Source organism: Tachypleus tridentatus, chromosome 10 (assembly GCF_004210375.1).
Source record: "Tachypleus tridentatus isolate NWPU-2018 chromosome 10, ASM421037v1, whole genome shotgun sequence".
Lineage (NCBI taxonomy): Eukaryota > Metazoa > Arthropoda > Merostomata > Xiphosura > Limulidae > Tachypleus > Tachypleus tridentatus.
This window is the reverse complement of record NC_134834.1, coordinates 41,788,661-41,801,557: the sequence shown is the minus strand read 5'-3', so window position 1 is coordinate 41,801,557 and position 12,897 is coordinate 41,788,661. Positions and strand designations below refer to the sequence as shown.

Genomic DNA, 12,897 nt, shown 5'->3' with positions numbered 1-12,897 from the left:
GGCAGCCGACGTGAAGAAACTTGTGGATGACTTCTTCACAGACAACGATCTTTCGTGGGATATGGTTTCTGCAGTTTGTTCGGATGGAGCTCCAGTCATGCTGGGACGAAACTCTGGTTTTAGTGCGCTGGTGAAAGCCGATGCACCACATATCATTGTAACGCACTGTGTTCTGCACAGGCATGCGTTGGCAACAAAAACCTTGTCTTCAAAACTGGCAGAAGTGTTAAAAATTGAAGTGGAATGTGTGAACTTTGTACGTAATAGTGCCCTGAAGCACCGCATCTTCAAAGAGCTGTGTAATGTAATGGGCTCTGAATTCGAGGTACTTCTGTACCATTCTAACGAAAGGTGTTGAATCGTGTTTTTGCCATGCGTGTGGAATTAGCCTTGTTTTTGCGAGAGCACCAACATTGTCATGCAGATTGCTTCAAAAAATCTGAGTTCATTCTCATTTTGGCGTACATGGCCGATATCTTCAATGCTCTCAATCAACAGATGCAGGGCAGTGGAGTCAACATCATCGAAACGGAAGAAAACCTGAAGGCTTTTCAAAAAAAGCTACCGTTATGTAAACGACAAACAGAGAATGATAACTTCGCAAACTTTCCCCTGCTGGACGACTGTGTAAGTAAGATCGAAGATGTGTCTGAAATCGGAGACATTTCTATCCCCGGGAAACTGAAGCAAGCAATTGCCATGCACTTAGATGAGCTCGCAAAGATTCTCGACGGATACTTCCCTACCAGAGAGTAATATCCAGCATGGGTGAGACAGCCGTTCACGTTTAGTGTTGCGACAGCAGATGTCAATAAAGAATACCTCGACGAAATCATTGAACTTCAGCAGAGCCAGGTTTAACAGCAACTTTTCAAAACAACAACGCTCTCAACGTTTTGGTGTCACCAAATCATAGCGTACCCTCTTATTGCTAAGAAAGCCCTTGAGATACTCACACCGTTTGTTACAACGTATCTTTGCGAGCAGTCCTTTTCGAGGATGGTAGACATAAAAACGAAGAAAAGGAACAGCCTTTGTTGCGAAAATGATATGAGAGTGGCACGTGCCAAGGTGAAGCCCCGCATTTCTAAACTTGTCTCTGAAAGGCAACAGCAAAAGTCACATTGATTTGCAGTAAATATTCATTGAGTTACGTTTTTGTTTTTGTGTGAAATTTATGTTTTGTTGATTTTGTTCTTTGAACACAGTGATATTGTGTGCAACTGATGCATGGTTCATTTCGTGCACTAACAAAATATCTACTTATGTTTTGAATTTGAAAAAAATCATATTTTATTTTTCCAATTACGAAGGGTTTAGTGAATGCAAGTACGAAACTTCCGGGGTTCAATACCTCTATTTACAACAATATGAGTTTTTAATCCAAACTCACTAGATAAAAAAGTTTCTATTTCACCGTTGCGTCTTGAAGCGATTTTATTTGATTACACCGTTTAGCTATAACAATTTCACTGCAAGCACTATTTATAATCATCACAAATCGACAGTTATTAATATTAAAAATATAACTCATTACTATATTGTTTTTGTTGATCTGATCTCAAACCAATCATATAGAACTTATTTTATGTTGTCATACTTATTTTCGAAATAGCATGACCATGTAATAGTCCATTGTATTGCATCATTTTTCTCAACTCACTCGACAGACTTGCCTTAAAACGATCAATGAGGCCGCTAAAATTAAATAAACCAATAGTACCAGTGCCAAAGCTGTACATGCGCATTGGATGTTGGCGCTAGTAGCCGGTTTATACTACGAGTAAATGTGTTGTGTTGTAGTAAGCTTGTTGGTTGTAGGTTTCGGCTAGGTAGGTAACGTTGAACGGCATGTTACGTTTGCTACTGTGAAGTGGAGCATATGTTTGTTAAATGTTTTCTAGATAATTAAGCCTAACAAAGAGTTGAAGAAGAAATCAATATCCAGCAAAAATAACCGGCGACTGGAACCGTACACAAGGGCTAAAATACTATCTGTGTGTGTTACTTGGAGCCTAACTTGCTTCAAAGTCTGAGCACTGTCAGTACTTTTCTCAAATATTTCATCCTTTATTCGCCTCTCTGTCTGTTATCAACATTCAATATGTGTGACGCAGCTAAATACGCGGAGGTTTCTCAAAGAGAGAACAAAAACGATACTGAAGGAGGGACTAGAGACAATAAAAAACCTAAAGATGATAAGGATGATGATGATGTAATATGTTTAAAGCCTAAAATGACTTTAGTCAATGGGATAACCGTGATTGTCGGAAGTATTATCGGATCTGGTATTTTTGTTTCGCCAAAAGGTGTTCTTTTAGGAACGGGGAGCGTAGGCATGTCAATTGTAGTGTGGGTTGTGTGTGGAATTTTTTCTTTGATTGGAGCCTATTGTTATGCAGAATTGGGATGCATGATAACAAAAACTGGAGCTGATTATGCCTACATTATGGAATCATTCGGCCCATTTGTCGCATTTCTTCGCTTGTGGGTGGAATGTATGATCGTTAGGCCATGTTCTCAAGCTATTGTGGCTCTTACGTTTTCTTTCTATGTTCTACGCCCGATGTATCCAGATTGTGAACCTCCAGATGAAGCTGTCCGATTTCTAGCCTGTCTCTGCATTTGTGAGTTTGTATTATACAATAGTGTTTTATGTATGTATGTTTTATTGTGAATGAAATTTAAAGCACCGTTTAAAGCCAATTAAAGCTCTTGAACAAACATATGGAACGTGAATAAGCATTCGTTTCTGGCTCAGCAAGCTCTAGCTCTTGTCTACTAAATTAAGTAAATTGAAATTTAAGGTTTAGGTATAGTTTCTCTTTAAGTTATAATAATTTCACTGCGTATATATAACATGTTGATATGATAACACAAAATAAACATAATTTAAGAGACCGCTAGGTAGGCTTGTGTGTAAAACTGGGATTGTTTGCCACGTGATATTTTATACTTTGGAAGTTTGAAACTTAACTGAACCAGACGAGTTACTCGTTATGACGTAGTGGTAGTGCAATTAACAGTGGAGGGGTATTATATCAAAACTAGCGAAGCATGAAACTTTTGTAGTCTAAACCAGGTGAAACGGCCATTGCTTCTCTGTTAAAATACTTTTTTTTTTAATGTTAATATTATGCGTTTAACGTAATCGCGTGTTTGATTAAAGTCTTCGAACAAAAAATATAAAAATAGAGACTTAATCATAATAGTGTAATATTTTTGTATCGTATCTCTGTTAAAAGCGTTTTAAACGTTGTTTATTATTAATAAATTCGTACAGAAATATCAATGTTTTGTGAAAGTCGTACAAAGCAATACTTCTATCCTTATGACAAAGTAATGGCAAAAGGTCGTCATTAATTTTTACTTATTTCGTTAGGTGAATGAATACAAGGTATAAAATTAACATTTTCAAGGTAAGAATGAGATTTTGATATTATAACTTAAAACCTTTTAACATTTTTATATCAATATGTAGGGGTAATTGTACGTTTATGTTAGAGGATGCGTTAAAAGTTGTTGAAACATTAAACGTTTGTGTTATCATATTTATTGTTTTCTATTTTAAAAGTATTACGATGTAGTAATTTTTTATAAATATTTTCTACGAAACGTAATGTTTTTTTTTTTTTCTGAAACTACGACTTGCAAATAAAATTACATGACAAGTAGAAAATGTACTAGTGTAGTCTCTAAAAGTGACGAGGCAATTACTACCACCCCCACCCCATAGTGCACCTTAACTTCATATTTCATAGTTAACTAAAATAAATACATTTTGCAAACTCAAGCTTGAACAACGAAGAAGTAGGAAAGTGCAGCCAAACGTCGTTAAATTCCTTTGTGAGCCAATCAAAAATAAGATTACTCATAAAATTCACTCATTGTGTGTTCATGGGACAATTATGTGTAAAAATCAGTTAGGTTAACAAATTGTAATATATAGAAAAACCAGTGCGTTTTGGTAATACTACATTTCAACAAAAATATGATTTAACATTGTTGTCAGTGTATGTACTAAAAGTATATAATGAAATTTATAGACAACGAAACTGGAAAAATATGTATGTATTTCATATTTTAAGTCATCGCTGGTTAAAGATATAGAAAATAGCTTGATTCAGAAACATTTTAAAATTGAATCGATGTTTTTACTTTCATGATAAACACACACACACACACACACACACACACTCCCTACATCCACATTACTAAAATTGTAATTGGCAGATAGTAATCGAACTATTCTACTTGAATAAATGCATTTGTGGTTTTATGACAACTTTGAGGAATTACATGTAAATCACACTGGCTTTTATATTTTTGTGTTATTGTATTGAAATATTTGCACTGAAGATCTTTTTCAATCAGATATATAATTAGTTATCGCCACGATAACTACATCAGTCGATTGGCGACTTTCGGCTAGCCCAACCCAACCCAAAAATTGCTTTGAAATGATGTTTAAATAGTTTAACTTGTTTCTGTTAGTGGCTGTTAGTCTATATTAATCTTGAAGCCTAGGTCTGTATAAATTAGTGATGTTTGTTTGTATAAAACGTGAGGATAGAGGGGGGGACACTAATAGTGTACCAGTAAGAAATTGAAATTGTGTGTGTGTAAATACTTTGTTCAGTGAAAACAGACTGTGTTTTTGTTTTAACCAAATGGACTTAGCGCAGATAGACCTCGTGTAACCATTTGCGAAATTCAAAACATACAAACTGAATGGTTATTGCATTATATTCAAGGGGAATACTATAAGAAGGCAAAGGAGTTAAATCAGTATTTTGTGTTAGAATACTATCAGTAACGTTTGACAGTTCTTAAATTAATTCAGGAGGGAGGAATCGGTCCAAAATGTAACAGAAACTTACCATGTCCTTATCGACCTAAAACGTGGTAACTAGCGTACCGAATGGTCTTTGTTGTCCTTTTTTTTATTTTCCTTTTAGCCGCGCCATGACGACTTAGAAAGACTAAGTTTGTATATAGTTTTTTATTTGCAAGTAAAAATTTTAGCTCATATAACTACCTTTTTTATATATTTTATACCGTGTTTAAAATATACCTTTAGGGGGTGAATGTACTGTGTATAAAACGTTGAACCGAAACATCTTTCAAATCGTTTATTTATCTCGTCCTAACACAAGTAGGTACACACACACACACACACACACACAGCTCTGGTCGGTGTAGATCGCTTGGAGCTCGGAAACTAGATTCTCATATTGGTAATACTACTACCCACCCTCCCTGTTATTCCTATATCTATTACTTCCAAGTTCCATTGAGTATCATATTTTAATCCATGAGTTGTGAGAATTGTTGGTCACTTTATACGAACTTTAAACTTTACTGGAATGATAATAAAAGATCGACTCATCGTTAGAAAAAATCATATGCTAAAATCGTTCGTTAACATGTGTCCTACATTTTTGCTGGAAAACATTAAGATAGCATCTTGAAACATTGTAAGAGGTTCAGGGGTTGAATTTAGTGAAACAAAAACTCTTAGTTAACCAGTGCACAAACAATTTTTTTATTTACAAGGAAACAGGAAACTAAATTATATCGCGACCACACAAGCTGTAGTAAGAAAATTATCGTAAAAGTGATTACCGTTTGTGACTCTGTAAATGTGGTTGCTAGATCATTCACAAAACAGAAAAGTAGAGATTCACGGAGTAGAAACTGTTTGGTGTAGAGTGTACTTTTATGTTAAACGTTATTTCATCAAGACTACAAAAAAAAATCCTGTTTCGAGAGTCAACAGGAACTTACTACAGTGTCTTCTCATAGTTTGAACTTCAGTGTGTTTCGAAACTGATATTTAGAAACACAGAAATAACACTGCAGTAGGCGAGTTTTGGTTTAAGTAATTACTAATTTCGACCCATAACACCAAGTTATCATCGGGTAAGAGTTAAATTCAAAAAGACTGGCGGGATGATGACTATACTACGGGCTGAAACTATGTAATTACTATAACTACAATCTCTACTGTTAAATTGTTGTTATATTTTTGAAGTAGTTATATGTTTCAGTAGTCTCCTCATTAAACACTGACATTTATAAGTACGCACGCACAAAAGGCGAACAAGGAAATTGGTAAAATTATGACAATTTAAATTCACCTAGAATAATATTATGACAACTTATAAACTTAGATATAAAAATATGCTTCGTGTTTGAATTTTACCAAATCTTGTACACCTTGAGGTGTGTTTTTTTTTTCCCAGTTCTACTGCTTTAAATTGTACGCTATATCCCATAGTCATTAATTTCCATCTAATCATAAGCTAGCTATACTGTATGTTTAATGTTTGAAATGTTTGTGTAAGCTTTAGAAAAATAATATTTTTGTTGGTTTTATTTATGATTAGTATGACAAAACGATTTATTGAAGGACATTTAATAAGTTACATGTTGTTTTATCAGCTTGTAAATATTTTTGTCAAAACTAGGTGCAGAACTTCCGAAATAATCTTTAATGCTTAACTAAAAGATGGGGTATGCATGATCTAACTGTTGTTAGAAGTAACGATGAAAATGTTATTTTGACCTCTCCCCAAGAGTTTCAAGACACGCGTACTGTGTCGTGCGGCCAACTTGTTTCAGGACACACGCGCACACACACATACTGTAAGTTAAATTTTAGTGACTTTTCCACCTCCTATGTCTCTGAATGTGTTTTTCAGTGGACGTACTGTACTGGACTTTTACTTCACATACCAATTTTCAAGACACTACATTAAGAAATACCTGGGATATAAAATATTCAGTTTTTCTTTTTTTCTTTTCTTTTTTTTTTTGTCTTAGCATCGAAAGTACGGAAACATTTCGTAGAAAAACATGTTTAATGGATTTTGTTTTTTGAAATTTGATTCACTGACAGATTTTTTCGACCTACAGTTATAGGTCACATTTGGTCTAAATGTAAGTCACAGGTACAAAGTTATTCACAAAAACCGTCCAAATTTGATGAAAATATTTCCGCACGTCTACGCAAAAAGCCACGTGAGCTATCAGACATTTTTACTACACATTTATCTGAAAGTAAAAGTGGACCATTTTTAAGTTGTTGTTTTTGTTTTTTTTTGTCATTCGGATTAAAGACGAATGATTTAGAGCAACAAAACTTCCAGGTGAAAGGACGTTCAGTAACATTAGCTTACACAATTAGCAAAAATAACGGTGCTTGATACGACTGTACCGATTGCATGGGGATGGTTAAAAGAAACTGTTAATTTAAATTGCGTGGCGTTACTATAAAGGAAGTTGTTAACACTGTTTTAGAGAGGAAATTGCCACAATATATTCCAAAGAATCTGGGTGATTCTGTAAATTAAAGATTTGTTCCATGTAATAGGGTTGCCATCCTAAAGCTGGTGTGGATCACATTCTTTCTTGCTGTGATTTGTTGGTTTGTGTTGACAAAAAAATTAGGAGATATAATAAAAAATACCTTGAGGGGATATTTCCAGCAAAATTCTAATCAGTGCTACAAGTATAGCTAGTAATTTGGCGGCAATTTTGATTTAATTTCTTTAAGTTGCATACGCATTGATTTTTTTGGCCGCTTCCACTTTATCACTTAAGGTGTTTTTGATTAGATTGTTTAAAGTTTGGGTAGTAGTTTCATTTAAAATGTAGACCATAATGTGCATTTGGAATAACCTCGGGTATTACTAAAGTATGTAATAATTTGAATATATCAGTACAGTATTTAACCTCGTATCAGTACTGTTACGTACATAACTATGTCGCATACCAGCTTGTGGAGACGAACATGTCATATACGTAGAATGACAACAATCAGTTACTGTGGGTATAAGAGTTGTAAGAAGATACACGTTTTCTTCAGTTTACAACTGTATTTGTTTAATGATACGCCAAAGTATGCAACAGTGTGGTTGATTTGACCTCAATACTACAGTAATAGTACGCTGCTGAATGGTAATATAAAAAGCGAAGTTAATAAAATGTTATGTATTATAATTTATTTCGGACCACTGTCCTATTTATTATGTTATGTACGTTACGTATTACTATTTCAAATAACCGGAAATTTGAATTTAGAATTAATTAAATATTAATATATATCATATTTATTATATTTACCAACAAGGTATAAAATGGTTTGTATAATTCTTAACACAAAGGTATTTTAATATACAAACAACACAATAATAAAAGTTATTGCAAACAATGAGTTATATACAACAGTTTTACAAACTTGAAAATAATGCTGGGCCTTACATTCGGTCTATAATGGAATACGTTGTCGAAGATCCATCTCCGCGACTAACAAACTAATTTTGACTTGATATTCTCACACCTTGCAGATGTTCAATGTCCATGTTGAAATAATGACGCCCAAAGGGAATTTACTGAAGTTGCACGGTTTGTGATGCTCAAAATCTATAAACATTAGTGGTCAGATTCTGTAGTTTTCCGATTAATAGGCGCTAATCACAATTATAGCTTCCGAGGCCTACAACACACTGACTGAAGCTGACTAATAATAGCACTATGTAACACAGATTTTGTTCCTGGATAGTATATGTTAGTTCTTAATTGCTTATGTTGTAAAGGTACAGAAAATGGACATTATTCCCTACAAACTTTTCATTTGTGACCTGGATAATGAAATTTAGAAATTACCTTACTTTCTAGGTAAAAACGGGCAAATTTGCACACTTTCATTTCTATAAGGTCTTAATAAAACAACATATGAATCAAGATTTACATGTATCTATACTAAAGTAACATAAAAATGGACAAAAATGTTTAGAAGTGAGTAGTTTTTCGAGATTTGCGACTGTAATGTAAATCACTTTCACGTACCAGCCCCCAAATATAGTCTCCCATCATGTTTTCGTTATACACTCCTTGGTAGCGGCGTTCAAAGTTCAGTATATCTTGGTGGAAGCGCTCGCCTTGCTCCTCTGAGTATGCACCCATGTTCTCCTTGAATTTATCAAGATGAACGTCAAGTATATGAACTTTCAGGGACATCCTGCAGCCCATTTTGCCGTAGTTCTTCACCAGAGCCTCAACCAGTTCCACATAATTTTCGGCCTTGTGATTGCCCAAGAAGCCCCAAAACACTGCGACAAAACTGCCCCAAGCTTTTTTTCCTTCCTACTGAGCTTTTTGGGGAATTTGTGCACTCCAGGATCTTCTTTATTTGTGGTCCAACGAAGACACCAGCTTTGACCTTTGCCTCAAATAGCTTAGGAAAGAAGTCTCGAAGGTACTTGAAGGCTGCAGACACCTTGTCAAGAGCTGTGACAAACTGTTTAATAAGACCCAATTTTATGTACAGTGGTGGGAACAACACCTTCTGGAGGTCCACTAGTGGCTCACACTTGACATCGTGCCTACCCACAGAGAACTTGGTCCATTGTGGCCAGTGCTTCCTGTTGTAGTGCGCTGCAGCGTCCCTGCTGCCTCAAAGGAAAAGATAGCAGGGAAACCTGATAAAGCCTCCTTGGAGACCCCTCAGGAATGTCATCACTTTGAAATATCCGATAACCTCCCAGCCATACTCATCATACTTCAAGGCTTCTAGCAAGGTCTTGACACTGTTGTATTCCTCTTTGAGGTACACTGAATGAGCCACGGGAAGAGACGGATACTTATTCCCGTTATGGAGCAGCACAGCTTTGAGGCTTCTGGATGCGTCTGGAGAATGCTTGCAGCTTCTTGATGCCATCTCTGATAAAGTCAGATAGGTCTATGTGTTCACTTAGGCAGCTAGAACTAAACTGAAGTTGTGAGCCCTTGCATATATATTATTATGGAAAGTTCTTAAATTCTCATAAGTTCTACAACATTCTAGAAAGTTCTTGAAAATTCCTGTAAGTTTGAGAAAATTTTCTATTAGCTACTCAGCACTGAATCTACTTGGAATGTTCTGGAAAATGGGTAAATTTGAAAAATTCATTACCCAGGTCACAAAAGCAAAGTTTGAAGAAAAAAAAAAGGTCTTTTCCATTTACTTTAGGCATACGCAATATGGAAATAACACTTTCTGCCCAGGAACAAGAAAAAAAATAAAAATATTGTTATATAGTGTAATAATAATGTCTCTTCGCGCGTTGGCGAGTTTCTAGAACATTCAACAATATTCAAATACTGTAGTGCTTTCGAAAAACCGAAAAAACAAATTTTGTTGATTCTTACTCTCAATAATCTACAAATTTGGAGAATAGGAGGGAATTGCGCAAAACACTCCACACGCATAAAACCGAAACGTAGATGTTAAAATAAATGTATAAGAGTAAATTTGTTACCAAAACAACGTTATGAAATTGTAAAGGTGTTAATATTTATTTAATGAAATGAGTGATTTGATTTACTATCATGCAACTAATTGAAACTTGTCTCATAGATATGAAATATTTTTTACATATTTAAATAACGTCTAACCAGCTGTGAACTTCAGTTTAGAGCTGATGGTAAAATCTCGTGTGTGTGTGTGTGTGTGTGTGTGTATATGTATGTGTGGGAAGAGCCATAAAAGTCGACATACACCTAGTCTAGAACTAAGTGCGTAAAAGTTATTATGAAAGTAAAAATATCGATTCATTTTAAACTTCAATCGTTTCTGAATTAAACTATTCTCCGTTGTATCACCAACATTTAAAATAAAACAAACCTCTTAATTAACAGAGACTAAATTAAGAAATCGACATTTTTTGCAATTTTATAGTTCATAGTTTCCTTTTAAACTTTTAATACATAGACTAATAGCAATATTACGTTATAGTTTTGTTGCTAAGCAATTTCACGCGAAAACCAGTTGGAACATAATGTTACTAAAACGCACTGTTTTTACTGTACATTAAAAGTTGTTAATATGATTGATTTTCACCAATAATTATTCCATGAATACACCATGAATTCGTTTCATGAAATATCTTAATTTTGATTAGGTCACAAAGGAATTTACTGACGTGTGGTTGCGCTTTCCTGCCTCTTTGTTGGAAAAGCTTGAATTTGTAAAATTTCTTTCTTTCATTTAGTTATGAAATGTGAGGTTAGGGTTACGTGATGGAAGTGGCAATTCTTGTCCCTCATTTTTTACAAAGATATAAAAACTGTTTTAGATTATTCCACAGATATTTAATTTTATGGAAATGTGTATATTTTTATGTATACATTGTCTCTTTGTGTGTTCTTTTCTAGTTCCTTTATATTTCATGCCGTGGGATTTAAGTGCATGTTTAAAAAATAAAATTGGCTCGTCTTGCTGGTGCTCTCATTAGTGTTGTTACACTGTTGCTTTGAGATACGTTATTAAATATGACTGTTGTGTTTTACTACTATTTTTTCTTGTGCTGTTTCATATTTTAACAGCAACAGAAACCCAAATATGTCAAGGGATATAATTAACAAAGAAATTAAAACCCGAAAAGTTTCTTTCTAATAAATGTAGATATAAAACAAATACAATGACTAGTATGCCGTAACTTTTATTTGCCATGTTTTTGTTTCAGTGTTTATATATATTAGTAGATATAAATGAAACTTTCTGCTTGAAGTGAAAAAGTATCGAGCTTGATATTATTACATTAAACCCAATTCCACACCGAAACTTGTTTCAATCGTAACTTAAGATCTTTCATATCTCTTCCATTTTTTAGTATTTTCATATCAGTCAAATATTTGCCTTTTCATCTTATCCCTTAAAGAGCATTTACTTAGCACACCACTGGCTTATCGTAATCATACCACTTTTAAGTTTGTTATTTCAGACAATAATCATATTGTAATGACGCTTGTTTTTACAAAATAAACCTTTTTATTACAAAAAAAGATAAAACAATTTAAGTAATGTACACTTAGTTACGAAAACCTTTTTGAATAAAATACCGTTATGAACGATAATTAATGTTTATTTTGGGTATTGAATATATGGCGTTGTTTTACTGAAAAAGTAGTACGATAAGATAACTGAGCTCAGTTTATTTCACGAATACAATTTTTTAAAATTGTAAAAACTTCTATTTTACAAATTCTATAGCTGTATGTTATAGCATAACTTTTCCACATATTTTTGTTAAACTCCTGTTTCGCAGCTCTGACATTAAGATTTACTGCACTTCATGAGAAAATTTGTATCGTTATACTACAGAAATTTAGCACTAATTTTTTTGCCGCGGCTTAGTGGCTCATAGAATGTCTTTTGGTTTTTTGTTTAAGTAAAAACTTTTCTCTCGTAGCTCCGTCATCTATTAACGAATTTGACGTCTAATCATAGTTTTTGGACTCAGGAGAGCAAATCCTTTCTCATAAATTAATTTACTGTAATCCTACCTAAGACAATTTTAATTTGAAGGTAGTCTTGATGAGTAAGAAAATCGAATCGGGTATACACACGCCCCGCGCGTGGTATTGCTGGCGCCTAAGAATATATCTAATGAAAAAAGAAGTAAAAAGAAAAGTATTGTTGATCAGTTTACCCTAATTCTATCTAAAATAATTTCAAGTGCCGATGCTATTGAGTATTTTCTTGTTATGTAAGAAAAGAACACCTTGTGTATTATTTTATCATTTTAGGATAAATATTTCTTAACATACACATATTTGAAAAAAAAACATCCCTAATTTCGGTTCAAAGCATCACCCTCGGTTTTTAGTAGTTTAATTTAGTTTTCTTATTAAATGTGTTTTGTTGTGAAGTGAAAAAATTGTTTATTGAAAAACGAAATGTCCAGGTTGTCATAAAAAAACACCTGATATTCCATATCCCACATTATAACAACTTAGTTTCTCCAGTTTGTACATGGATAATCATATAGACTGCTGGCCAAAATCTTAAGCCCAATGAACATAAAGAAAAAATATACATTTTACGTTCTTAGACTCAACCACTTATTTGAG

At 34.0% G+C, this 12,897-nt stretch overlaps 1 protein-coding gene across 1 annotated transcript in view; it reads left to right on the top strand.

Moving 5' to 3' along the window:
* The first annotated feature begins 1,738 nt into the window (after positions 1-1,738).
* The window catches only part of LOC143229137 (Y+L amino acid transporter 2-like), a 75,069-nt gene continuing 63,910 nt past the window's right edge, over positions 1,739-12,897 (top strand). Inside the window, exon 1 of the mRNA XM_076461010.1 lies at positions 1,739-2,627. Coding sequence (XP_076317125.1) covers positions 2,105-2,627 — 523 coding nt within the window. The 5' untranslated portion in view covers positions 1,739-2,104. The remainder of the gene's footprint in view (positions 2,628-12,897) is intronic.